The sequence below is a fragment of the Manacus candei genome, unplaced genomic scaffold (genome assembly GCF_025592945.1).
Source record: "Manacus candei isolate 608988 ecotype Guabito, Panama unplaced genomic scaffold, ASM2559294v1 h1tg000065l, whole genome shotgun sequence".
Classification (NCBI taxonomy): domain Eukaryota; kingdom Metazoa; phylum Chordata; class Aves; order Passeriformes; family Pipridae; genus Manacus; species Manacus candei.
Genome location: NW_026138113.1, coordinates 1,214,805 through 1,242,468, shown reverse-complemented (window position 1 = coordinate 1,242,468; position 27,664 = coordinate 1,214,805). Strand labels below are relative to the sequence as shown.

The window sequence follows — 27,664 nt, the reverse complement described above, 5'->3', positions numbered from 1 at the left end:
CAGGGGGACAGCCTGGATATCCCCGGGAAAAGGAGCTGTAGCAAGGGGGGTGAGCCCTCTGTTTGTGTCAGGGTGCAAATAGACAGCCATACCATGCTGACTAAGCTGTGCCATCCTGCACGGTGCCAAGGTGCACCATGACAGCTGTGCCATGCCGTACTTGTCATGCCATGCCCACAGTGCACTGAGCTGCCTGTGCCGAGCTGCACCACACCGGCCCCTCACAGTGAGGAAGTGAAGCCGGCACGAAGGGGAAGTTGTTGGAAAGTCAGACCGGAATGGCTGATAGGGAAGGCAGAGCTGGGCTTGGTCACAGATGGTTCCTGTTGGGGAAGGACACGGGCGCAGCTGCCCGGCCACCCCCACCCGCCGCATTATCACTGCCCGGCAGCTGTTCACCTTCCCCTCGCCATGGGACACGGCTCCGCTGCCACCGTGGCCCTGGCTGTCACATGAACGGCCCTGGCAGTTGGGCAGGCGCCGAACGGGCAGGACACCCCACACTCGGACACTGCTCAGCATCTCCATCCCCAGCTCCTGTACTGACACGTGGGACCAGCCTGGCTGCACCAGCCCCTGTGGAGCTCACGACACTGGGGCGCTGACACCCATCCCCTCAGGATCCCCCAAACCGGACAGACACCCCTTCTGGGACAGGGCACAAGGCAGGACTGACTAAGGTAAGAGAGATGTTGCGGGAGGATGATGATAGTGAAGGACACCTGTCCAGGCTACCTGCCCAGTGGCATGCTGTGGCTCTCACCCCAATGCTGAAAACAGCCTTGGGCAGACAGATGCTTCCTGAGGGTGGCACAGGGCTGGTGCCCATTGGTGCATCCCCATGGGGACCAGCTAATGGGAGAGGGGAGCAGGGGCATGTCCAACCCCATGGCTTATCAGCACAGGGACCCCTTCGGAGCCCACTCTGCAATTAACCTTTTCATAACAAACAATCAGCTCTGAGGATGTTTTATTTACAACATTTCAATCCTCTGTGTACTGGGTGTTTTTGCTCATTCTGAGGTCAGCAGCTCACATCTGATCCCACAGGCTCTCTGGGTGCTGCTGATCATTTGCAGTGCGGAGGCTCCGTGGGGATGGAGCATCCCATATCCCTGTACTGGAGCATCCCCAGGGCACCAAGACTGAGGTGGTGGCTCTGAGGGACGTGGGGGGCTCTGCTGGGCTGTGCCTGGTGAGGGCAGGAAAGCAGAGCCGCCTGAGTCACCAGCGTGAACAATACTGGCCCTCTGCCTTGCTTCCCCTCACACAGCCTGCTCCCCACCGGCACTGCGCTCTGGCCACAGCCCCCTGCCCACTCCGGGCACCCACCCATGGGTCAGGGATGTGGCAAGGATGGGCATGAGGGCAGGGTTTGAGGCACACTGTGGGTGCTGCACCCGTTGTGCTGGTTCACTGTGGGTGGGAGCTGCACTGGGGTCCCTGTCCCCAAACCTGCAGCAACACTGGGCACATCCCAGGCACGGGGCAGCCGCCGATAAGGCGCCGGGATAAGGTGGCGCGGCCGCGGCGGCTCGGCGGGCACCGCGGTCCGGAAGGCTGCAGCCAGGGAGCTGTGCAGATTGCTGCGGGCTCTCTGGGCTGCCCGTTAGGCTCTTGGCAAGAGAAATGTTTATTTTGTTGGCCGAATATCTCTGCAAACTTCCTGATTTCCTTGCGGCCGGCGAGGCAGCGATAGGGCTGGTGAGGCTGTTGCCGGCCCGCACTCCGGCTTCAGTGCAGAGCTGTTATCTCCAATACACAGCGGGCAGGGAAGAGGTGGAGAAAGGGAAATGAAATACAACAGAGGTGGCACATTTTTTGCTCTTGATAACAAGCCCTGCTTTTAGCCTGGGAACTTGGAAACGATGCAGGTGGCCAGAGACAGCCACAACGTCCCCTGCTGCTGCGGCGCATCTGGACCTTGTAACAAATCCCAGACCTCACCCGGCACAAAGCCACGGCTCCCCATGGCTTGGCCTGGCATGGTACAGATCAGCACTGACCTCTACATGGCCAGAGCCCCATGCTGGAGCATTTTGGCCTTGGTGGGATGCGGAAAGCAGCCCCAAGGCTTGGGTCTCCATCCAAGCCTCATGCTGGAGCAGAGGCAGGCTGCGCTGCACCGCTGTTAGCTTCCATTGATTTTTGCAGGGATGTGAGGTGTTGGAAGTGCAATGCAAGCTAATTAAATTCCCATTGTTATTAAAGAGCTCTGTTCAGGCAGTTGTAGTCTGTGGGATGGAGAGGGCCAGCAAGGAGCTGGTCCCCAAGGTTTAGTGGGGAGAAGGAGAATGTGAACTATTGTGAACCCCAGGATAACCCAGGGGATTTTGCTCAGAATCACCCAGTGAATTCCTGCTGGCCATGGGTGAGGCTGGCAGGACTCACCTCTGGTGCTGCTTCCATGGGGATGTCAACGACATCTCCATACACTCCAAAACACCAACACTCAGGGACAGGGCAGCACGTGGCCATATCTGCATTGCAATTTAAACACTTCCCAGACTCTCCATGACAAAGAAAAGCTAGAAACTTGACCCCCAGCAGCCCCAAAACCTTAAAGCTTCTGGAGAAGTGATGCTGTATTCCAAAGTCTCCCATTGTTTAAGCCAAGCCGGTGATTTTTTGGAGCCGGCGGCACAAGGCAAGCAGGATGATAAGCAGTAGGGGCTGGTTTCCCTTTGAAAGCTACAAAGCAGGAACGAATTTGTCAGCAAGGAAAACAGGATTTTTACTTTTTTTTTTTTAATGGAAGATGCATTTTTTTCTTTTCTATATGGAAGTTGTGAGAAAGCCACAAAGCCACTGTATCTGCTTCCCAGCAGCAGCAACCAGTGGGGCTGCTCCTTCCAGCCCTTGGCTGAGGAAATGAGGGGCTGGGGTGGCTGCAGGGCAGGTGACCCCAAGTTTGGGGACCCTCAGAAGTGGTCACAGAGGGAAGCCAGCCACAAACAAACCCCCTTTCCTTGGAAAGGCTGGCGCGCAGCACTTCCTGCCGAGCAGATGTCCCCGGGCGGATGCAGCTGCGGCGGGCGATAGCCGGCGGCGGGTGAGCCGCCTTCCCTGGCCACTGGCTCCCCACCAGCACCTTATCTCCCTGGTGCATTCCCTGATGAATTAACGTGCAGGAAAATCCAGCACCAGGGCTCCTGCTGTAAGCAAAATGCCAAGGGAAGAGCGCTGGGGGTGGTAGTCCGGCTCCCAGTGCTCGTTCCAGGTTGGATTAAGGCACTGAGATTCAGGCCACCACATCCATGCTCTCAATCAGTGTGATGAGACCATTCATGGTCACACCAACCAGGGCAATGGTTCATGATCACACTGACCCTTCCTGGCCCAGCAGCTCCCTGTCCCTGCAGGGATGCTCCAAGCAAATGGCTCCCAATGGAAACTGGGGACCCCACAGCATCATGGGGCTTTGCATTGCTGCGGCTGCTCATGAGCATCCAGACACATGTTGTCCCCAAGCTCTGCTAGACAGGCAGCACTGGTATGGCCACTTCTGGCATGGACTCAGAGAGGCAGCTGGGGATGCTCTGCTTCCCGAGAGGGAGAGGATTGAGACTGAGAAACCCAGACTGACAGACAGACTCACTGGGGGTGACACAGGAAACCTGTGGCATGTCAGGGCTGAGTGCCGGCACGGCTCAGTGCCTTCATCTCCAGACATCCTCCCATGAGAGCAGGCAGAGGTAGGACCCCCAGCATAGCATGGCAGAGGGGCTGTGGGTGCTCTGGTGAGAGACAGGTGGAGGCAGGACCCTCGGCACAGTGCGGTGGAGGGGCTGTGTGTGCCCATGGAGGGACAGGGGATGAGTCACCAGCGTGGTGACGGGGAAGGTGTGATAAACCAACACCATGCGCTTTTTTAAAAAGCCTGAGGCTGGCGAAGAGGGAATGCAACCGGAATAGCAATCAGCTCCTACCGGCACACTGGGAAGCAACAGGGCTGAGCAAGAGCTCTGGGAGAACCAGGAGAAAGCTCTGGGAGAACCAGTGCATTGCCAGTAGAAGGCAGGGTGGGGGGCTCAGTGAGAGCAGTGGGTCAAGACTGATGGTTGCGCACCCACAATGTGTGAAAAGGGACCCCAACACCATGGTGGCTGCAAAGGCATGAGTCGGGCATGGGGATGTTTTGGGGGCAGCATGAGCCCAGCACCCACTGGGTTGCCCCACATACCCATGCACAGCCCTGATAGCGGGCAGGGGTCATGTGCAGGGGCAGATATGGGGCCTGGATGGCACATGGTGGTGACCATTTCCTGTGAGGTTTTGGTCCCAGTTGCCCTCATCTACCCTCAGCAAGTATCTTATCTCCTGGCATGTACCAAGTAAAGCCCCTGGGGTCCCCTTTCCCCCCAGGCTGTGCCTTGGGGTGCCCCTTTACCTGGGGCAGGTCCTTGGCACTCCCCAAACCACTCCAGGCAGCCTCTCCATGTGCACACTCAGAAGGGATGGAGGACATCACCCAGTAGGAATGGAGGACATCATCCAGCATCAAGAGCAGAAGTGATGGGTGATGGTGACACACTTTTGTGGGACTGGGACACCTGTGGGGTGGGCAGGCAGTGATGGGCACTAGGCAGGATGCACGGCAGTGGGAGATGCCAGCCTCTCAAAACAAAAGGAGCTTGGATCACCACAACATGTGTGGTTAGCCTCTGTGCCGGGCAGTTGCTCACTGCGCTATCAATCACACACCAGCGTGACCTACACCTAGTCATGACAGGAGTTTCCACCCTCTCTGCTGGGTGGGAACATGGTGGGGCCCCATCCTGCCCTGGCTCCAGATTTGCCGGGGGAAGGATTGCTGGGCCCTGCGTTGGGATGGATCCAGCAGGCTATCGGGCTCTAGCAGGCGCTTATCTCCCGGCCAGCCGTTAATTTCCCACCACAGCAGAGCAGAGCCACCAGCTCTGCCGAAGCAGGGCTGGTCCCATCGCCTGCCTCCCGTGTACCCAGGGAGCTGAGGGATGGGGGCATGTTTCCCCACAGAGATGCCAGACCTCCCTCCATCCTCGTTCATGGGATCCGGTTGTGCAGTGGATGCATGGCCATGGAGCGCTTGGCAGCTCCCAGCCCGGCTGGGCAGGGAACGGGTTTGGGGCAGGAAGGGGTTAACCTGGGGAAGTTTGCTCACTCTCAGCAATGATTTAAACCAGACAGAAAGGTTCTGTCATCCATCACGCTAACAGCCAGATCATTGTGTTTTAAAGTGTCTGTAATTGCAGCAATACAGAGACCAGGAGAAAGATAAAGGCTGGGAAGATGCAAATGCCGAGGGGAAGCACCAGCCCCCTGCACCCAGCAGGGAGAGACCCGGGGACAGCCCTGGGGACAGCCGGGAGAGGAAGGGGGGTGGCCCAGGCATTCTCCTGCATGGCGACGGCACAGTGTGGGTGATGGCATGTCTTTGATGTGGTGGGAGCACCCACAAAACAGCACAAGGAAACAAACCCAGGGACAGGGATGGGCAGGGAAGGGTTTAAGTAGGTGCTGGACTCCAAATATTACCTAAAAATTACATTTATCTCCCTTGTTATTGCTGGATTAGCACCAAGTGGCATTTCTCTCCCCACCTCTCCATCGGGATCAAGGTATTGTGGAGACAGGGTACAAAGCAGAGATGCCATCCAAAGCATGCAAGAAGGTGACCATAGCCATGGCCACGGGTGCCCAGGCTTTGTCCCAATGTCCCAGGCCATGTGCAAACCCACCAGCAGAGAATTATTAACATTCAGTCAAAACCCGCTGAATAAAGCAAGCGAACACAAATGTTTATTTTCACAGTAGTGAATTATGACTTCAATAGACCAAAATTACAGGCTGCGTGCAAGGAATGGGAATGCAGCAGCCCCTGCCACCCAAATGCCGCCAGGGGGGACACGGTGGTTCTGTCCCATCCCTGCTCTCCCCTCGGGGTTACAGTGCTGCTTCCCCATCCTGCCGGTGCATGGGCAGCTGGTGGGCTCCTGGGGCAAGTGGTGCCAAGGCAGCGGATGTTTGATGGCACCCCAAATTAACCAGGAGATGAAGGGGTGGCAGCTTTTCCCAGCAGGTCCCTGTGATGTGCCCATGGCAGGGTGTTGGCAGATGGGTTCGATCACCTCTGGGCTCATGGCACATCACCAGTTAGGCATTCACACGAGGGTTTTGTGATGTATTCAATGTTTTGCACTTGGGTGTGTGACACAGGTGGCTCGGCTGAGTGTCACTGCCATGGGCAGGTCCCTGCTCCCCTGGTGAGGGGCCAGATTCCAAAGAAGCCCTGTGCTGGTATCCCAGAACTCTGGGGCTCTGCCTCGGGACCACTCTAGGGCTACCTTGGTGATGCTGGGGGTCCGTGATGCCTCGACCTGTGCGCCAGTGGGGTCTGCACCGGGCACCATGTGTCCCAGTGCACGTGTCCCCACACACATGTGGAGAGATGGTATTTGCATGTGCCAGCCGGTGCCACCCATGCAAAGCTGGGGGTGTGGTGAGGCGGGTGTGCAGCTGTGCGGGGGTGGAATTTCCTCCAATGCTCATGGGCCTGTGCTGGTGGGGATGTGCCGGTGGGGCCATGACACTCACCTGCACAAGGTTCCTGGAGAAAGGTCCCATAGGGAATGAGGGCAGCAGGAATGCGGAGAACCCTAGGCCCAGTGGGCTTTTCTCTGGGAATGAGGGATGAAAAACAGGAGCTGGAGGTTGGAATGGCTGAGAGCAGGGTGAAGGGGCTGGACTAAGGCACTGCAGCACCTCCTGCTGTGACCCCATCAGTGGGGTGCTGTGGGGGGGAGCTTGGCTGTGCAGTGACCACGCAGTGGTCATTTAGTGGCCATGTGGCCACACAGAGGCCATGCAATGTTCACGCCGTGCAGCAGTTCTGCAGTGGTCATGCCAGGGCCATGCAGTGCCCTCGCAGTGCCCACACATTGTCTGTCTGTACATCAGCCGTGCCAGGGCCACGCCCTGGCTGTGCAGTGGCCACCCAGCTGTTTGTGCCACCGACACCCTGGCAGTGGTTGTGCAGCAGCCGTGCGGTGGAGACTCGCTGCCAGGCAGAGCTGCCACGGTCCCAATCACTGGGAAGCGGGTGAGGATGAGTAATACAACCAACACAGAGGCAGCAAAGGCTCGGCAGTCCCAGCAGCTGCCAAGCACAGGAATTACACACAGGCAGGGCTGTGGTTCGTAGGGAAATTCGCAGGGAAATTTGTGGGGCTTGTGTTCCCGGCTGCAACATCATAGTAGGACTTGGGCAGGGAAAGGAAAATGTTAATGCTCCCCCCAGCTGGCATGAGGTGTGCAGGAAGGGTACGCCAGGCAGCCAGATGTGTGCACCATTGCCCTGCACCGCTGAAGAGGAGGGTCCCACTGGCATTCCCACCACACGGCTGCTCTTTTGAGTCCCACGGAGGCCAAGTGGGGTGGGGGGCACATCAAGGTCGGACTGGGATGGGCATGTGGGATGTTGAGGGCTGTGCCTCTGGGGCTTGTGGCTGTGTGTGTGACTGCTCCAATTGCAACCCCAGTCCTTGGGCCTCTGGAGAGGGAATCTGAGCAACCACAGCTCCAGTCCCCTGCAGCCCCCCAGCCCCTTACAGACACCCCCACTCCGCTCCAGCTCCTTGACTGTTCCCATGGCCCCAGACAAGCCCTAGCCCATTCCCTTGCAGCCCCTCCACCTCCCCCCAAACAACTCCCAGACCCTTGCAGCTCTCCAAAACATTTGATGCCCACCCCATGCAACCCCCCACCCCCAGCTCTGCAACTCTTGGTATTCAGCATCCCAAAATCCTTGTGAATTCTGAAGCTTTTGCAAACCCCAAACCCCTGAAGCCCGCAAGCCCCATGTACACCCTGCATGGCCCTCAGGTTGACTGTCACCAGGCCCTGTGCACCCCCCAAAGCCCTGGGCAGCCCCATGTTCCTTGCAGACCCCCAGTGTTATGCAGCTCCATGATTCCATGCCTCCCCTTGGTGTCATGCAGCCCCTTGGTATCATGCAGCCCCACAGCGCTTCGGTGCAGTGCAGCTCCCCCATTGCTGTGTAGCCCTTCGGTGCTGTGCAGACTCTCCAGTAATGCCCAGCTCTGTGTCCCCTCACAGCCCCTCAGTGCCATACAAGCTCCATGTCCTCCCGCAGCCCGCCGGTGCCGCCCATCCCGGTGTCCCCGTCCATCCCATCCCATCCCATCCCATCCCATCCCATCCCATCCCATCCCATCCCATCCCTTCCATCCCCTCCCCGGGGGTCCCGCTCCGGTGGCGGCGGCGGCGGTGTGGCGCCCCCTGGCGGGCGCGGCGCAGCGCCGTCTAAGGCAGCGGCGCGGGCGGGCCCCGCTCACTCCGGGCCGGGCGGGCGGCGCGGCGGCAGCGGCGGCGCGGCGGGGGCCCGGCCGGGCTCGGAGCGCGGCCGCGGGCGCCCCACGGCCGCGACGCGGCGCCGGGAGGATGCGCCGCCGGGCAGCGCGCAGGGGGTGAAGCGGCCCCGCGGATTTACCGGCTTCTCCGCCCTCCCCCGCTTCTCCGGTGCCCCCCCTCCGGGGGGAGGGGAAGCGCCCCGACCGCCGGAGCTGGCGGCCCCCGGCGGCCCCGGGCGCGGCGAGCGGCGGCGGGCAGGTGCCGGGGGCAGCCGCCGCCGCGGGGCCGCGCTCCGCCAGCGCCGGCCTTAAGCGGGGCCCGGGGCCGCCGCCGCCGCCGCCGGGGGCCGCTGCCGGCGCTGCCCGCTCCTGCCGGCCCCTGCCGGCCCCTGCCTCGGGACTTACCTCACCCCTCCGCCACACCTCAGGACGGTAAGTGCCGTCTGCCGACGGGGACGCTCCCGGTGCCTGCGAGGGCTCCCGGGGAAGAGGGGCTGGGGATGTTACCGGTGGTCGAGGGATGCTCCTGGTGCGCAGGGAAACCGGAGGCTCCCGGTGCCCGGGAAGGCTCCCGGAGAAAAGGGGCTGAGAATGCTCCCGGTGTTCGGGTGATGCTCTCGGTGTGCAGGAGTCGGGGAGACTCCCGGTGCCCGGGAGATGCTCCTGTTGTGCAGGAGTCCGAGATGCTGCCGGTACCCGGGGGAGTCTCCCGGTGTCGGGAAGCTGCCGGTGTGCAGGGCAGTAAGAGGCTCCCGGTGCCCGGGGGACGCTCGCGGTGCGCAGGGGAGTCGGAGGCTCCAGGTGCCCGGGGGAGGCTCCTGGTATCGGGGAAGCTGCCGGTGCGCGGGGAAGCAAGCTCCTTGGCGGCGGAGCGGGGCTAGGCGAGCGGGGGCACAGCCGGGGCGAGCGGGCACCGGAGCGGCGGAGGCAGAGCGTGGGACCCGCTCCCACGCGCTGCGCTCCAGCGGGGGCAGCGGGGTGCGGACCCCTCTCCCCTGCGCTCCCGGGGCTCTCCCTGTGCTCCCTCCCCGTCGCCGGCAGCCCTTTCCCGTGCGTCGGGGCGGCGAGGGGCGGCCCAGCATCCCCGGGAACCCACTCGAGTTTGTGCCCACCCCCCAGCAAATCCCCCCTGGTTGTGGCTCTCGACTTCTGCCCGACGGGAAAACTCGTTGTCATTCCCGCATCCCTCCTCCTCGCCCGCCAACCCGCCGGCTCGGCATCCCGCTCCAGCTGCACCGTGGATTTAGAGATGGAGCCGCGTTTGGTGGCGAGGAGGACCTGACCTACTCGGGAGAGTTTGCGGAAGGAATCCCAGGGCTGGTTTGGGAAGTTTCAGCTTCGGCAGCGTTGTTCTGTGTTTACATGCGAGGACACGGGTCCGTGGTGGGGACACAAACAGTGTCCTCGCGTGTGCCGGGGATGGTTTTTTGAGTGTGGATTTGGGAAAGAAGGCTGGCTCGGGAGCCTCCAGCACTGCCGTTGATCACCTCCCCACTCTTGCTTTCCCTCTGGAGTCACGTTAAGCTGGGCAGCCCGCTCCAGGAGCCTGGCTTTGCCAAGGGAATTCTGCCGGCGTAGTGATGGAGTGAGGCTGGCCCCACGCTCCTCCGTGGCTCCTCCGTGACGCTGATCCGGAGCACAACCAGTTCTCCCCGTCATTCCCCCGCCGCTGGATGGTGCCTTGGATACTGCAGAGCCTTTCTCTAGTTAAACACACCTTTTCTTGGAATTCTTTTTTTCCCTCTATTAGCCAAGAAAAACTTTGCAACTTTCCTTCGCTGTCGGAGAGGAGCCGCTGCCGCTGCTGGGTTTCATTTTGTTTTTTTAATTCGAGGTCACGTGCGCGTTGACAGTGCCTTTGAATCCAAGCGATGGTCTCGTCTCCAGCTTAGGAAGAGCTTTTGAGCTCTTCCCTCTGTTGTTTTCTCTCTGTTCAGGAACAAAGAGATTTTTCTGCCTTTAATTAAAAGGAATATTAAATCCCTGCTCCTTTGTTGAGCGACTTGAAGACACTCTGCAAACATCCGTCTGCTTGGCACCGCGGCGGGGTGAGCTCTGCTATGGTACAGGGCATGGAGATACGGGGGAACCATCCTGAAATCCCACAGCAAGCACAGAGCAGCAGCCAGGGAGGATGCTGACAGCCACGGTCCTCGGGTGAGGAGCCCCATGGGTCCAAGCTGCCACCTGGGGTGGGCTCTTGGATCCTCAGAGGTGTGTGAGGCAGGTCCCTGCATGGAGTGTCTCCACACAGGGAGAAATTCCACTGTTGGGGAGGCAAGTGGAGGTGAATTTGGCTGTGCCAAGGGAGTCTTCCCTGCTGGCTGCTTCCCGTGCCGGCAGGTAAGCTTTTACCCAGGGACAGCCAGACGTTGGATGTGTTTTGTTTGAAAAATGTGAGTGCAGATGTTGGCTTGTGGAGAGGAAAAGCCAGGATGCAGGGGGGGAGAGGCTGTTCTCCTGTGGTGTTGGGTGCTGGCACGGGGTGGGTGCCTGGTTCAGGCAGCATTGAGGCCTTGCGTGGGTGGAGAATTTGCCTCTTACATTGGGAACTTCCAGGGTGCAGGATAGAAAAATATTCCTGTGCACAGTGTGCTGGGGAGGGCTCCAGCCAGGTCCCACAGGGAGGATTTGTGGCTGGAAGGTCTCTGCTGGCATCCCCCACATCCCTTCCTGGCTTTCTGCTCCTGAGCCATGGATGTTTGCAAGCGTGGAAAACCCCAGGCAGGATCCAGGCAGTGTGGCTGTGCTGTGTCTGTCTTTGCCGTGGAAATGGGGTCTCGGCTCTGATTGCCGCCGGCAGCCAGCTTAAATCCCTGGAGCAGTCTGGAGGCTGTTCGGCTCTGCCCCAGCTCTGTGATGTTCCCTGCCCTACAGCCACATGGGGAAGGGGTCTGGGGTGTTGTCGGACCCCTGGGGAGGAGAGGGGGGTCCCTTAAGCGTGGTCAGTTGATTGCCAGTGAGTCAGCCAGGGAGTGCAGAGCTGCCAGGGAATGCTGGCACAAGGGCAGGAGCTGGGTCTCTCCTAGAGGAACACACCAGCCCCCACCACCATCACTGATGCTACTTCTGCCCCCAGCCATACCAGCACAGTCTCAGTGAGCACAAGGTTTGGGGCAGATCAGGGCCTGATGCTGCGAACGGGGCTGTCCAGGTGCTGGGGGGGACGAGGGACATCCCACAGGTTAAGCTGGGTTTAATTACTGCTGCTCGGGTCAGTGGGATGCAGTTGGATGCTGCAGGTGGGATGCTGGATGCTGTGCTTTCCAAGCTGGAACTCACCTGGGAGATGGGTTTAGCTGCCCAGCTGAATGGGGACAAGGGGGGGTGTCCTCAAGCTGGGACAAATTTTTGCCAGCCAGAGGCAAGAACAGGCTGGTGGCGTAGAGGACACCCCTGTGCCTGGCACCACTGCCCTTAGTGCCATTGACCAGTTTGAGGTTATTTTTAGATTTCCTGAAGCTGTTTTCTGCCAACTCTCCCAGTGTGCTCAGGTTCCCCAGGGGGAACCCCACCTTGACAAGCCCACAGCTTTCCTTCGGAAGATGCTGACCAATGTTTCCAGAAAACATCCAAGGGATTTCCTGTTTATTTTGCAAAATTCTTATTAATATTTTTTCCTGTGTTGTTTGATTCAATCTCACATGGGCGAAATTGCCTTGAAATGGAGCCTGTGCTTCAAAAATAGACAAAGAGTCGGTGAGGCAGCAGCCTGGAGGCTGTGGGAGTGCATGGCTGGATCCGGCACCCCCTAGGAGCTGGTACCATCCTGGCGCCTGCGGGGCCGGATCCGGTGCAGGGTCCCTGGGGAGCCGGCAGTGCCTCGGCGTTCCCACGCTGCAGGGACCGTGCAGGGAGCTCCCTGCCAGCGAGGGTGTGTGGAGGGGAATGTTTCCCTTCTCCAGCCACTCTCTGCCTCCAGGATGCCCTGAGTCCCCTCCACGTGCCACTTGTCCCTGCTCCAGCCACCAAGGCCACCTTTGGGCATGAGCATCTCTGTGCACATGGCTGCAAAAATCCCAGATTGGGGCATTTTAGCCAAAACCTCTCCCTATCTTCAAAGAGCACCCGGTGCTGCAATGGGGGCACTGGGCTGGTTTTGGGGTGCCCCTTTGGTAGCATGTCGGTGGATGGGGGGATGGTGCAGTTGAGGTGTTTTGCAGCCCAGATGTTGGTGTTTCCTGGGTGGGGGCAGCTCCAGTGGGGTCAGTTCCAACCCTGTGCCACCCACATGTCTCCAGGTGTGCTGGGCTGGCCACAGCACTCTGTTTACTCCTGGTGCTTGTGTTTAGCCAGTATATTTAATTTCCAGGAGTGTAAGGCAGCTGGGCAGCAGGAGGGTTTGTGTGTGCTCACTTCCCTGTGCCACCCTGGGAGCTGCTGAGGGGTGAATCCAACAGTGGCACTGGGCACAACACTGCAGCAGAGTTTGTAGCAGATGTTATGCCCTGGCTGGGTGTAGTTGGCTCTCCTGCTGCTCCTCCAGCACCAGTAGGTCAGGGGCACCTTCCCTCCTGACCCTGTGCGTGTGGGGACCCCTCTTGCCATCCCGTCTCCACGCCAGCAGCCACGTCGCCGCCAGCCGCTGTTGACTCACAGGCTCCGCTGTCGAGTCCCAGGGCTGAGCCCGAGATGCTTTTCCAGGCAAGGCTGAAATGCACAAAATGTTCGACTTGTAAAATATGTAGCGTGAGAAAATAGCCTTTTCTGCTCTCCTCCTCCTGCCGCCGCTCCCCTGCCCCATCTGCTCGCTTGGAAGGCTTCCCGCAGCTGGGGGGGGCTGGCAGCACATGGGGTCCCTCGGCATGGATGGCATCCACCCCCCGCTGCCGTGCCCGCGCAGAGGGGTCACCCCTTGGTACCAGTAGGGCTCCCGGGGGCAGCACGGGCGCCTCAGGGATGCACTTGATCCATGAGGATGTTGCCCACATGAAGCCCTCTCCGTCTGTCCGCCCTCCCCCTGTGCTCCAGCATCCCAAAGTTTCTCTCCCGTGAGACGCGTTTTGGGGCTAGCACGGGGAATGCCAGCCGGGCTGTGTGCACCCCGGCACAGGGGATGATGACGCAGATGGCATTGGCGCATCCTACGGGGACTGGGGTTTCCAAACCTCTCAAGAGGGTCCTGGGAAATCCCCCTGCAAGGTGCCCCAGCAGCACCGGGAGGGAGCTGCCGTGCCAGAGCTGGCCATGAGCCACAGTTTTCACCAGCCACCTTAATCCATCATTATCTGGGCACATTTCGGATCCTTGCCAAGAGCAAGGTGGGAAGGGGGGGTGTAAGCATGCTTTCCCTATTCCCCTGCCATCCTTTTTGCTGCCTGTGTGTAATTAACAGAGTAATTAAAAACAGGATGAGTTAATTGGTATTCATTTATGTGGCAGATGTTTTTAATTGAGATACGAAACAATTTACCTGTTTACATAAACAATAGCAAATGAAGGCTTGTAAAACAGAGAGGGCACTTTTTTTTTTTGGCTTTTTTGTTGTTGTTTTGAGGAAAATCAAACCTATCCCATCCTCCCCCCACACCCCCGGCCACACCAGCTCAGGGAGAGCAGGAGCTGCTGGCACTGCCTTAGTGGCACTGAGCCAGCTGGTTTGGGTCCATGGGTGGCTGGTTTTGGCTTGAGAAACAGGATTTTGGGGCTTGAAGTATGGAGAGCCTGGCTGTGGGTGCTGATGTCCCATGTGGAGCTGTCACTACCACACTGCAGGAGGTGGAAGGAGAGAGGGATCGTGGTCCCTGTTGGGAGTTGATGTCCTGGAGCCAGGGGAGAGTGTTGCCCATGGTGCCTCCCCCCAGCGGCGCTGACACTCCTGGGATGCAGGTGCAGGCAGTGTGGCCGGGGGCTGCTCAGAGAGCAAAGCAAATTGCGGTGTGTCCGGGCATGGGGAAACCTACTTTACCCCAGAATTGGGTGGGTGGGAAGTGTCCCAGTGGGCCAGTGGCATGGGACATGTCCCAGGATGCCTGTGGGAAAGGTGAGGATGACCTGCTGGGGCTCTCCAGGACTGGTTGAATCTGGGTTCACTTACAAGTGCAACAGAGAGTTTAATTAATTGGATTTACTTTTAAAGTCAGTTTTATTTGTGCTGGTGAGTGCTGGGGTGTGGATCACTCCCTGCTAGCCCTCTCTAAAATGAGTATATGTGACACTGTGGTGATGGGTTGGCAGCAACCCTATAGCATCATCACAGGATCATGGAATAGTTTGGGTTGGAAAGGACCTTAAGCTCATCTTGTTCCACTCCCTGCCATGGGCAGGGACACCTTCCACTAGACCAGGCTGCTCCAAGCCCCATCCAGCATGGCCTTAGACACTTTCAGTGATGGGACAGCCACAACTTTTCTGGGCAACCTGTGCCAGGGCCTCCCCATCCTCACAGGGAACAATTTCTTCCCAATATCCAAACCCACCCTCTGTCAGCATCCCCCAGCCACTCCCCTTCTCTTTCCCCCTCCACATGCAACTGGGGATAAGCCACCTCCAAGGTGGCTGCTGTCACCTGCCCCCATCATCACCACGGCCCCAGGGAGGGGATCAGGAGGGAGATGAGGATGCCGTGAGCTCCCACCAGCTCTGCCGGGCTGGTGCACATGGCCAGCGCTGCTGCCTGGCCGCCGGCACTACTCGCTTCCTAACCTGCTCCAGCTGGGACAGCTCGGTCCCTGCAGTCTTACTGGGGAGTTGTTCTTGGCCCTGGTGGCTGCAGCAGCTGAGAAGCAGGAATGCTTCCCTGCCTTTGTTTCAGAGGCAGCCTGGTTTGAGGAGATGTCGCCTCCAGCATCTGGATTTCATTTGTGGCCATTTGGAGAGCATGAAGGATGGTGGGCGCTGAATTCCCTTTAACCCCTTCCTTGCCCAGGCAGCTTTGCCTGGTCCAGGAGGGCTACAGGGAGCCAGAGATTTCCAGTGGCCACATCCAAGGCAGTTCCCTGCCTGCTCCATCCCCAGGGAGTGGAGAGGATAGCAGACAGCCTGAGTGCTCCGCAGTCATTGGGCTCACCCTTGGCTGGCACATCCCATGTGCTGCCTGGGAAGGGCAGAACTCGGGACTGGGACACTGCCTGTGGTGGGATGGGCTCCCTGGGGCTGTGGGAAACAGCAGATGCCAAGCTGGGATGGCTGCCAGTCCCATCCCTCAGGCACTGCTCCTGTCCCTCAGGCTCCAGCCTGCAGGATGCCATGCATTGTGCCCTCTGGAATGCTTGGCTGCATGTTGGTGCCCACTGGCTGTGTGACAGTGTCACCCTGGCAGGGGCCTTGCCCGGGTCAGTGCCAGGGGTTACACCCTGCAGTGGGACAAATGGGGGGCTCGGGGTCACCAGGAGTGTGTGGGGATCCAGCATCCACTGGCCCTGGGAGGCAGGGTGGGAACACTCGCTCCCGCCAGCCGAGGAGAAAATACTAATCCTTTTATTTTTATATTATTACTTATTCATCTGGGCTGCACAGACCTAATGGAAACCAGATGGAGGAAAACAGACACGGCCCCGAGCGGCTGGGACAAATTACCCCAAAGAGAGAAAAAAATAGAGGGGAAAAAAACTCCAGTGGAGTTTGAGTTGTACTGGGGAATCGCTGTTTGGAGGAAATTATGGGAAACTGTATTTTGCCCCCCAAAACTTCCTTTGCCCCCATGGAGCTCATCCCATCCTGCAAAGGACCTGGGTTGGTGGTACAGCTGTGGTTGGGTCCTGTGGGCATCTCAGGCTCTTTGTCCCATTGGATTTGAGACCATTCCTGTGCCTGCACAGCCGTGTTTGGGTTGCAGACCTCTTGGGGAAAATTTATAACTCAGAGAAAAAAAGGAAAACACAAGAAAAAACAGAACCAGACCTCGTTTCCCCAAGTGCTTGCTGAGCTTCATGGAAACTTTCCTCCTGATGGGAAGCTGTGGAAAAGCTGTGTTGGTGCCAGAATGAGTATATCCATGTTTTGCCCTCGGTGTGGCCATGTGTATGGAGTCAGGGCAGTGAGGGGGATGAGGGTCAGGGTGGGGATGCAGGTAAGGATGGGGTTGCAGGCAGGGACTGTGCTGGGAATGTGACAGGAACAGGGACGCAGACAGAGATGCAGGCAAGGATTGTGCGGGATCAAGGTGCTGCAGCTATGCAGATGCAGGCACCTAGTCAGGGTCACACTCTGTGCCCTGAGTGTGCCCACAACTCAACCTCTGCCGTCGGGGCTGGATCCTGCTCTGCTGAGCTCAGCAAGAGCCTGGAAGGCTGGAGAAGTGGCAATGCCCAGAGATAGGCATTGCCACGGAAAGGAAAACAAAAGGTGTTTTTCAAAACAAACCATTTATTCTGACAGGCTGTGTAAAGAAACTGACATTTTAAGGGAGGGATGTTGCATGGTCTTAGGGTTTCTCCTTTGGATAGAGAGGGAGAAGGGAGTGAGGAACAGGAAACTGGGGCACACGTGTCCAGGTTTTGCAGGATTAAGGTGTGCCATGGAGAGGGAGGGATATCCATGGTGCTGGAACCATCCAGAAGGAGGCTATTGGTGCATGATGGTAACCATGAGAGATTTTGGCTCTTACCACCACCTATCCCATCTCCTGGTCCTCCACACGGCGCCGGCTGCGGCACAACCCTGATAGCATCTTGCTTGGGATGAGGCCCTGGTTTTATTTAGCCCGGACAATGTGCTCTTGCCGGGTTCAATTAATCTCCCCACAGTTGCCGTGGATTAAGGATGCATATTAGATTAGTGTTTATCAGCCGTGCCGGGGCGCAGCGGGGACCCCGCGGCCGGGTGGCTGTGGCTGTGGCAGCCGCTTCCATCTTTGGCTGGAGCCGCCGGCGGCTCGGGCACAGTGACAGATCACCGCAGCTGCCAGCACTTGTGGCCACCCGTCACTGCCTGGCGTGGCAGCCACGGGGCCGAAACCTTGCACCGGGGCCACGCCAGCCAGAGGGGACGGTGCTGGCACGATTCCCCAGGGGATGCCGCTGCTGGGTGTTACTTGGGGTCGGACACTCGGCGAGGTGGGAGGGAGGCAGCGATGCCGGGGATAGCCCCGTGGGGTGATGGCGGGGAGCCCTGCCCTCCCTAGATTGTGGGATCTGGTGCCTCACAGGGCCCCTCAGGGCTGTGGGAGGACAGTCACTAGCGGGTCGATGTCATGATGTGTGGGTCGTGCCATTGCTGCTGCCAGTGAACACAGGTCACAATGATCCCAGGATCCCTGACTGGGATTGAGGCAGCCAGGAGTTAGCGGGCAGCTGGAAATTCCTGAAATATGGGCAGGAGGGTGCTGTGATGTGGCAGTGATGGCTTTGCAGGGACACACTCAGGCTGTGCCTTGTGCTTGGGGCAGAGCTGGTGCCCTGACCTGTCCCCACCACCCTGCATCCCTGCACAGGGCACTGTCCCCACCACTGTGCACATGACAGGAGGTCCATCACCATCCCCACCATGCTGCTGGCACACAGAACACCAGGCACTGTCCTTGTTGCCTGAGCTGTGCCATCCTACGCCGGGAGTGAACGTGCCAAGGCCAGCCCAAAGTCCCTGAGTGTCCCCTCTGCCCCTGTTCGCAGGGAATCCCAGCACACACTGCTCACCACCCATGCCCTCTCCCCGCAGATAACGAGGAGACGCGGCCGCCACCATGCCTGACTCGCCGGCCGATGTGAAGACGCAGTCCAGGTCCACGCCACCCGCCATGCCCCCGCCGCCGCCCGCCGTCACCCAGGGAGCCACGCGCCACCCCTCCTTCACACCAAACACCAGTGAGTATGGGCTGGGGACGGGGTGCCAGGCTGGGAGGCTGCCCAGCCCCCCTCACCTCCGCATCACACGCTGCAACCGGGACCAGCAGTGTCCCCAGAGCCCAGCACGGTGCTGGCCATGATGTGGGGTGGCATCACCTGTTCTCATGCTGGAGAAGGTCCTTGGGCTGCACCCCTCAAGCCATGGCTCATGCATGTGCCTGTGGGGAATATCACAGCACTGCCCATGGCCAGCAGTGTCCTGAGAGGTGTTTGGGGACAGGGATATCCTGGTCTCCTGCTATGCAGTAATCAAATCCTGGCACAGAGCAGCTCATGGCTGGAGGATGCTGTGGGTTGGGGGAGTCCCTGCGGATCGGAGTTGTCCCCATTTTGGGTTCCAGGCATGTGGGGAGCCACCTGCCCATCTGTGTGTGGTACCCAGCAGTGGTAGGGTGGTGTCATGGCCAGCCATGGTGACAGGGACTTCCTCGCCCTGCCCAGGCTATGGCATGGTGGCATTTAGGGACTCCAGGTCGGAGTCTCAGTCTCTGTATTTGAACTGGGGGAGCCCCAACGCGATGGCTGCACGAATGGTACATGGGGTCATTGCACACCCTCAGGGATTGGTCCCTGTGCTGGTGTCACCATCCTGGAACATGGATGGACAATGGACATGCCAGGCAGGATCCAGACAGGCAGGGGACAAGGCTGGACCCCTTGGCAGGAGTGGCAGTGGCCATCATCAGTGGCTGCTCCAGCTCCATCAAGATGTATCCTGGGTACACGCGTGTTGTGAGGGTTTTGCTCGTAGCTGTTTCTTGCTTGGAAAGACCGAAGTGGGGAAGAAAATACACTAAAATAACCCCTGATATGCAGCCCCCTGACACTTGCTGCCCCCCACCTGTGCTCCGGGACAGACTCTAGAAATCAGCTTGTGCTTGGCTGCGCTTGGAAGGGTTTTGGTTTTCAATCCCGGTCCTGTGGCAGATGTAGCAGCCCAGGTCTTATTGGGTCCGGTACATGGGGCCAGGGGTGCAGGCAAGTCTCTCCATCAGGGATTGGCCCAGAGCAGGATTCAGGACACAGGATCAGGGGTGCAGGCAGCCTCTCTACCACAGCTTGGCAGGGAGCACTACAGCATTTCAGTTGTTCTTGGTTTCAGGGACCTCATTTGGTCCACAGAATGGGGGGACTGTGTCAGGCAGCTGAGCATCCATCCTGTGAACCCTCCCTGTGGCTGCAGTAGCATGCAGGGACCTGGGTCTATTGCAGATTCAGGTGGCTTTGTGCAGGGCACATGTGCCCACACCGTGCCCACTGTGAGGAGCATTTCATGCAAGGACCACCCAGCCGAGAGCTGCTCCCTCTGCTCTCTCATCATAGCGTGTTTTATTTTGCTTGCAGATCGAGACGCTGGCCCTCCGACGTTTCTGCCTCGCGGCCGTTTTCATGGTTGCTTGAAATGGTCGATGGTCTGTCTTTGTAAGTAAAATGAAACACCCGCTCTCATGAGAGACCCGAGCGCAGCCACAGCCTGCCCCGGACAGCACAGAGTCCCTTGGGGGGCACGGGGCTTGGACAGGGGGTGCTCCCCATCGCCAGCCCCTCGCCCTGCCCCAGCGGGTCACGGGGATGGGAACCCCAACCCCATCCCGGCCCAGGGACATGTGTGGTGTCCAACTTAGTAACGCACCTGTCGCGGGAATAAAAGCAGTTGTGGCCACCGGGTTATTTTCGGCACCTCTTTAGCGGGCGGCGGGCGCTGCCTGGCCGGAGAGCGAGCGGGAGCCCCCCAGAGCAGGCAGGGCTGGTGGCAGCACAGCACCCCAAGGTTAGTGCCATCCCAGGTGCCCGGAGTGCGCGGGGAGAGGCGCGTGCATGCCGGGAGCCGCGGGGCAACGCGCTCGGGAGAAGGGGTGACATGTTGTCACCCACACTGGCTGTGGAAAGGTCCCTGTGTTCGTGGGGGGATGGTGCAGGAGACAGGGGTCTGTCATGCTGCAGGTTGGCACCTCAAGATGTCCCCCCTGGGTCGCCTGAAATGGGATGTTCCAGGCAGCTCCCATTCTTTCTACCTGGGCAGCAGGGACAGAGGTGCCAGCGTGCTGCAAGCCAGGCTGGTCTCTGTGGGAAATAGGTCATTGATTCTCTCTGGGAGTGCTGTGCAGCTCCCAGAGGGACAGGATGGAGCCCCTTCTCTTGGCTGCCTTGACCACCGAGAAGCTGGATCAGTCTATCACCATGTGGGGATGCACTTCATTGCCTTTTTCCCTCCCTTTCTCCTTCCCTCCTTCCCTCTCTCCACCCCCACAGCACTGGGGACCAGTCCAGGATGTGGCCCCAGGGATGCAGCAGCATTCCGAAGCCTTCCAGGGGATGCCAACCCAGTATTACCCAGCAGGATTCTCTGGGCGTCCCATCCCAGCCTTGTTTCCACAGTGCCAGGGCACAACTACCCGCTCTGACCTCCCATTCCCTTTCTCCTCAGTGATGAACGGGAGCAGCCACTCACCGACTGCCATCAATGGGGCCCCGTCCACCCCCAACGGGTTCAGCAACGGTCCAGCCACCTCCTCCAGCGCCTCCCTCTCCACCCACCAGCTCCCGCCGGCCTGCGGTGCCCGGCAGCTCTCCAAGCTCAAGCGCTTCCTCACCACACTCCAGCAGTTTGGGAATGACATCTCCCCTGAGATCGGGGAGCGGGTGCGCACCCTCGTCCTAGGGCTCGTGGTATGTCCGCCGGGTCAGCCTTGGGGTCCCCCATCATCCAGGGATCCTGTGTTTTCCTTTTGGGATGTAGATGTTGCTAAAAGGGAAAGAGGGGCGTGGAGTGACCTAAATCCTTGAAAAATGGGGGTTGTTTTCCTGGCATCTCCTGAGATTGGTGCAGCACGGTGCAGGGTTGGGTCCTGGCTGCTGGCATTGCCAGCAAAGCCTTCAGTATGGTTTTCCCTTGAGAGTGGATTTTCCATGAGCGTGGCAGAGGAGCAGGAATGGGGGAGAAACAGCCAAGCATCCCTCAGGGGTGCAGGGCAGGCAGGGGGCTATGCCAGGGATGCTGAGCCCAGGCTGTCCCCACAGAACTCCACCCTCACCATCGAGGAGTTTCATGCCAAGCTCCAAGAGGCCACCAACTTCCCGCTGCGACCCTTTGTCATCCCCTTCCTCAAGGTGAGTTGTCCAGCCTGGGCATGGCGAGATTCATGGCAGCATTCCATTACAGGGCATTTCGGGATGGCTTCGAGGTCAGGGCAGGCAGCTGCCTATGGGGCTGCCTGTGTCCCCCCAGGCACACAAGTCTCCCCAGACATGTGGAGTCACATGGGGCTGGGGCTGGTTGCAATAAACCAGGGGTCAGCCCAGCTAGTTGCCATTTGAAATTCATTAAAAATACTCTTTTTTTTAATTTGCCTTTTAATTTCGTGCTGATTCTACACTGTCACCATGCTCCAGGGGGGTTCACCGAGCACTGGCACGCCTGGCACCACCAGCACTGCAGGCAGATGTTCAAGCTCGGCATCACCTGTCCCTCATTAGCAAAGGAATAACTAAAAAGTGCAAAAGCAGCCCCTTTTCCACCTCTGCATCCCAGCCCCCCTGGAGCAGAGGTCCGTGCTCACCACAGGAATCTGCCGCAGAGCTGCCGGAGTGGTTTGCTCCAGGCTGAGCCGGGGGGACAGCGGAGCTCTCTCTCCCTCCTGCCCAGTTTGCAGGGGTTTTGGGATCCGCGGGAGCAAGGAATGTTGCACCCCCAGGTCCCAGTGGGCACTGGTGGCCCTGTGGCTCCGGGCGGTCTGGGAGCCATCCCACTGTCCCGCTGCCAAGAACGCGGCAGCCATGCCGGCCGCCCTGGCACCCCGCTCCCAGCTGTTCCCACCACCCGTTCCAGATGTTTCTCATTATCCTAACTGCAACCAGCCGGGCTCGGCGTGCTTCCCAGACTTGCTGTTTTTGTGGGATTGCTCCCTCCCGGCCGGGAAAGGGAAGGGGAGGGAGGGTCCAGCCCTGCTCACTGCAGTGTGCATCTCCGGCTCGAGCGCTAACGTGTCCCACAGATGGGATTTGGCTGTGGATCAGCTGCCTAAGGAGAAATCCAGGGCTGGCAGCCAGAGCACCAGGCAAAAGGGGTCTCTGCTGCTTAGTTCCTGCTGCTCCATGTGATCCTGGGGCTGCAGTGCTGGGGGGAACACAGTGGGTGGGTGGGACGGGAGTTCACAGCTGATCCTCACACCCCGTGGGTGCCAGATGGGCTGGGGCTCCTGAAGTGCAGCCCCCAGGGTTACAGTTGCAGGGACAGGGTGGCTGAGGTGGCCGAGGGAATGATGCTCTGCAGCCCCTGCCAGGATGCAAGGAGGGCTCTGTCAAAGCTGTGCCCATGCCAGCACATGACCAAACACTGTGGGGTGCTACACATGTGTCCCCTAAAAGCCCATATGATCCCTGGGCATCCCAAGGCTGTCGTCTGGGGATGGTGAGCAGGACCCCAAAGGCAAGGTAGCTGCCTGCCCCACATCCCCTGCCCATGGCAGGCTGGGGGCACAGCTGAGCTGCACCAGGGGGGGCTTCGGGTCCGTGGACTGGACTGTCACCCCCCTCACAGGCCAACCTGCCGCTGCTGCAGCGGGAGCTGCTGCACTGTGCCCGCATGGCCAAGCAGACCCCGGCCCAGTACCTGGCCCAGCATGAGCAGCTGCTGCTGGACGCCAACGCCTCCTCTCCCATCGACTCCTCCGAGCTGCTCCTGGAGGTGGGCGAGAGCGGCAAGAGGAGGACGCCAGACAGGTGCAGACCGGGGGCATCGTGGGGGATTGTTCAGGGTCACATCCCTGAAAAAGGGAGGTTGATCCCTCTGGTAGTGGGCACCGGATGGGAACCAACTTCCTCTCCTCTGCCCAGGACCAAAGAGAACGGTTTGGACCGAGACCCCCTGCACCCTGAGCACCTCAGCAAGCGGCCGTGCACCATGAGCCCGGCGCAGCGCTACAGCCCCAGCAACGGGCTGAGCCACCCCCCAAACGGGCTGGGGCACCCCCCTGCTGGCCCTCCCCTGCCCCAGCACTACCGCTTGGAGGACATGGCTATGGCACACCACTACCGCGACGCCTACCGGCACCCTGACCCCCGGGAGCTCCGTGAGCGCCAGCGGCCCACCGGTGAGCTGGGGCATCCCCCCGTACACTGAGGGGTGAACAGGGGGCTGGGACTCCCCTGAGGCACGCAAGTGCTACCAGGGGCTGATTCCCACCCCGCTCTTGCCTTGCAGCCATGCACGGGACGCGGCAGGAGGAGGTAATCGACCACCGGCTCACTGACCGGGAGTGGGCAGAGGAGTGGAAACACCTCAACAACGTACGTAGTACCCCCTTGCCCCATCCCCTGTGCGTACACGCCTCCATTTTGCCCTCCATCCTCACTGTGTCCCCCTGAGGGCTTTTCTCCTGAGCATCCTCTGCTCCCTGGTGCTGGCACAGCCTGGCATAGCCCAAAACTCCCCACCTCGCACCAAGCACTGCAGCCCCCCAGCTGCTTGCAGCAGTCCCCCCTGCCACCAACCCTGATATTGCCCCCCCACAGCTGCTGAACTGCATCATGGACATGGTGGAGAAGACGCGGCGGTCACTGACGGTGCTGCGGCGGTGCCAGGAGGCCGATCGTGAGGAGCTCAACCACTGGATCCGGCGCTACAGCGACGCTGAGGACATGAAGAAAGGCAGCCCCCCCTCTGCACGCCCCCACAACAGCTCCTCCACCCCCGAGGCACCCCAGTTAGGTATTGACCCCTGGTGCCACGGGCCCCATGCCATTCTCCTGGGGGTCCAGCGCTGCCGGCGGGTGGGTTGCAAGAGGACAGCATCTCCTAATGGCATCCCCTGTCCCCTTTGCAGACGCTCACCGGGAATTCACACCACGGCCCCTCTCCGGGTACATGCCAGAGGAGATCTGGAGGAAGGCTGGTGAGTGTGGGGTGGGCACCAGCACCCATCAGTGTGCTGAGCTGGCAGGGTCTCTGCCCTGGTTCCCCACATTGGGGTGGCTGCCGGACTGGGGAATTTGGGATGAGTTTGTGGGGAGGGGGGATGCAGCTGCAGAGGGGGACGCGCGGAGCTGGGGCACCGGCACACTCCAGCCACGCTCGGCTGGTGCCTTCCAGAAGAAGCTGTGAATGAGGTGAAGCGCCAGGCCATGTCCGAGCTGCAGAAGGCCGTGTCGGATGCCGAGCGCAAAGCCCACGAGCTGATCACGACAGAGCGGGCCAAGATGGAGCGCGCCCTGGCCGAGGCCAAGCGCCAGGCGTCCGAGGATGCCCTGACGGTCATCAACCAGCAGGAGGACTCGAGCGAGGTAGGGCACTGGGGGCACAGGGGATGGGTTGGTGGTAGCGCAGGTGGGTGACCTACCTACTCCTCTTGCAATTGAGTTTGCAGCATCTGTGTGTGAGCGTGGGAATGGGGGGCTGCAGCAACACCGCAGGATGGGGAGGAGAGGGAAGTTCTTGCACCAAGATGGGGATAGGGCGTGTGGTCTGTGATGGGGTGCATGGTCCTGGATGGAGGTGCATGGTCCTGGATGGAGGTGCATGGTCCTGGATGGGGATGCACAGCCTAGGGATGGGGATGTACAGTCCAGTATGGGGGAACCTGGTTCACGATAGGGTAGCACAGTCTGGGACGGGGGTGCATGGTCCAGGATGATGTGCATGGTCTGGGATGTAGATGCACAGTCTGGAATGGAGGTGCATGGTCTGGAATGGGAATGCATGATCCAGAATGATGTGCATGGTCTGGGATATTGTGCATGGTCCAGGACGGGGAAGTATGGTTCAAGATGCGGGGACCTGGTCCAGGGTATGGGAGCACAGTCCAGAATTTGCCTGGCTTGGTAGGGGGATACACAGTCTGGGATGGATGCGCACAGTTTGGAATGATGTGCATAGTCTGTGGTGGGAATGCACAGTACAGGATGATGTACATGGTCCAGGATGGGGGTGCACAGTCTGGGATGGAGGTGCCTGGTCTGGTATGGGAATGTACAGTCAAGGATGGAATGCATAGTCTGGGATGATGGAGTGCCTGGTCCACACAGTCTGTCATGGGGGTGCAGGATCCAGAGCTGAGGTTTGGTTTCCCCCTTCCTGCAGAGCTGCTGGAACTGCGGGCGCAAGGCGAGTGAGACCTGCAGCGGCTGCAACACGGCCCGGTACTGCGGCTCCTTCTGCCAGCACAAGGATTGGGAGAAGCACCACCACGTCTGTGGGCAGACTCTGCAGGGGCTGCCGGGCCCCACCACCCCCTCTGCGGGCGTGGGGCTGCCCCCCGGGCCAGGCCAGTCCGACGGGGTGCCCACCATGGCCAGCAGCCCCAGCGAGGCAGGGTCGGTGGCTGCTTCCCGCGCCGGCACTCCGGCCACCCCGGCCCCGCTGGACAGCGCGTCCCGCTGAGCCCCCCGGACTGCCCCGCTCCCGCTGCTCTGCAAGAGCCACGGACTGCACTCAGTGCGATTTCCTCAGCTACCTGACTCGTGTGACCTCCGAAACGACCTCTCTAGCTCTCACAAATAATCCTCACGGATCCTCAAACTGGGCTTTAAGTGGAGTTAAGGCAAATACCGGTCTCTGTTCTCTCTTCAGTCTTTGTTTCGGCTTTTTTTGGTTGGTTTTCTCTTGGTTGGGGGATTGTGGTTTGGGATTTTAGGGGTTTTTTTGGTTTTTTTTTTTTTCCTTTTTTGCTTTCTGGATGAGGGATTTGGCTCCAGACTCACCGCGCAGTGGCTGGGAGAGACAAGCCCGCTCACATCCCGCATCAGCAGTGCCAAGCAGCTCGCTTGGAGGAGGAAAGAACCTTCCTTTCTTCGTCTCTCTTCCTTTTTTTTTTCTTTTTACCTTTTTTTTTTGTAAAAAAAAATAAAGAAAATAAAAAAGAAAACGTCAAACTCTTTGGCTTTAAGTAAGAAATTGTAAAAAAGGAAAAAAAAAGAAAAAAAAAAAAAGGAAAATCCAAAAACCAGACGACGCGTGACGGACGCTCACCTGTAACTACCTTGCTAGCTAGCCAAGAACAGACCAGACTCACCTCTGCTCCAAAGGAAATCCAAAACCAAGGAAGATCCAAACGTCTCTCCACTGCCAAAGTTCGTTTCATTCTGTTGTCGTTTCCTTCCCCTCCCCGCAAGGATGGATGGACTCGCCCCCGGGGGCTTTAAAGAGTTTCTATTAAAATAAAGCAAAAAAAAAAAAAAAAAAGGTGTTTTTTAAATAAAACCCCAGCCCTCGAGGTGTGGGAGGGGGACATGGGGCTGAGAACCGCCCGGGTGGGCACAGCCGGAGCCGGCACGTCTCTACCTCTGCCCGCCGCTGCCCTGGAAAAGGAGAATAAAAAATGAGAATAATTAAAGAAAAGAGAATAATAAAAAAAAAAAAAAAAAAGAATTAAAAAGAGATTAAAAGACAGATTTTGTTTTTCTCCCTCCCCGAAGCTGTCGGGGGCCGCCCACAGCTGGACCCCCATCCCTTTGCTGCCGGGCTGCTCCCACACCCCACGTTGGATTTGTTTCACAAGGATTTTTAAGAGGAAAAGGAAAAGGAAAAAAGGAAAAGGCAAAGGAACACTGCCTCCTTCCTGGCCGAGGAGGCAGCCAAGACAATATCGATTATTTTGGGATTCTTGCCTCGCTGGAGCAGCGCAGAGGACAGGAGTGCAATATGGAAAGTCCGGCGGCTCCAAGCGGAGGCAGCGGTGCTGTGCGCTAATGTGAATGTAAATAGTGTTTTGCAGAGGTCCAAAAAATGAATAATAATGATGATAGTGATAATAATAAGAGACTTTTGCCAAATAAAGGATGAGGAGAAGGTGAGGGGGCTGTGGCACTGTCCGGAGCGAGCCGGAGGCCTGAAATCAAGAGGAGCTGTAGTTTTTCCGCATTTGCAAAACCCATCCTATGTGTTTTCTGTAGGGGAGGAAGAGGAGGGAAGGGCTGGGGCTGGGTTAGTTGTGTTGCCAGTCACCCTGGGCTGGGCCAGGCCACTGCAGAGCTTGGTGCATGGGACACCCCAAGGTGATGTCACTGGCCCCGTGCCACCAGCCTCGTGCCACCAGCACCGAGACCTCCTGGGGGTTTCTCTGCGCCCCAAGACCTTGGTGCATCCCCTGGGAGGGTTCTGTGCGCTCCAAGAACTTGGTGTGTCACCTTGAATGTGTGCACCTCAAGGCATCTGTGCACCTCAAGGTCTTGGTGCATCCCCCTGGGAGGGTTCTATGCACCCCAAGATCTTAGTGCATCTCCCCAAAGGGCTTCTATGTGCCCCAGGGTCTCACTGTATCCCCCAGGGGATTTCTGTGCACCCCAAGACCTTGGTGCATCCCCCTAGTAGGGTTTTGTGAACCCCAAGGTCTTGGTGCATCCCCCCAGGGAGATTCTCTGCACACCGGGACCTTGGTGCATCTCCCTAAGGGTTCTGTGCACCCCAAGGTCTTGGCACGCCCCCCTGGGGAGGCTTCTGTGCACCCTGAGACCTTGGTGCACCCCCTGGGTGGCTTCTGTGCACCCCAACACTGGGAGCTTTGCCAGTTGCCCCTCCAGTGACCACTTTAT

General features: G+C 59.1%; 1 protein-coding gene across 4 annotated transcripts; it reads left to right on the top strand.

Annotated features, from left to right (window-relative positions):
• Positions 1-27,664, top strand: CBFA2T3 (CBFA2/RUNX1 partner transcriptional co-repressor 3). Of its 4 annotated transcripts, none has more exons than XM_051805948.1 (12): positions 1-680; positions 17,949-18,094; positions 19,481-19,558; positions 20,565-20,806; positions 21,158-21,247; positions 22,698-22,858; positions 22,973-23,229; positions 23,340-23,425; positions 23,651-23,846; positions 23,962-24,030; positions 24,228-24,418; positions 25,215-27,664. In XM_051805948.1, exons 2-12 carry the CDS (start codon positions 17,974-17,976, stop codon positions 25,512-25,514), a joined length of 1,791 nt encoding a protein of 596 aa, XP_051661908.1. In that variant the 5' UTR covers positions 1-680; positions 17,949-17,973; the 3' UTR covers positions 25,515-27,664. The 4 variants fall into 4 exon arrangements, with proteins under 4 accessions (XP_051661908.1, XP_051661906.1, XP_051661909.1 ...); XM_051805946.1 differs by having other exon boundaries at positions 8-680; positions 22,677-22,858; XM_051805947.1 differs by lacking the exon at positions 1-680 and adding an exon at positions 8,668-8,783 and having other exon boundaries at positions 22,677-22,858.

Coding starts and splice junctions, on each gene's coding strand:
- CBFA2T3 (XM_051805946.1), top strand. CDS start 17,974: ATGCCTGACTCGCCGGCCGATGTGAAGACGCAGTCCAGGTCCACGCCA. Junction 21,248..22,676: donor TTGTCATCCCCTTCCTCAAG/GTGAGTTGTCCA, acceptor CCCCCCTCACAG/GCCAACCTGCCGCTGCTGCA. Junction 22,859..22,972: donor AAGAGGAGGACGCCAGACAG/GTGCAGACCGGG, acceptor TCCTCTGCCCAG/GACCAAAGAGAACGGTTTGG.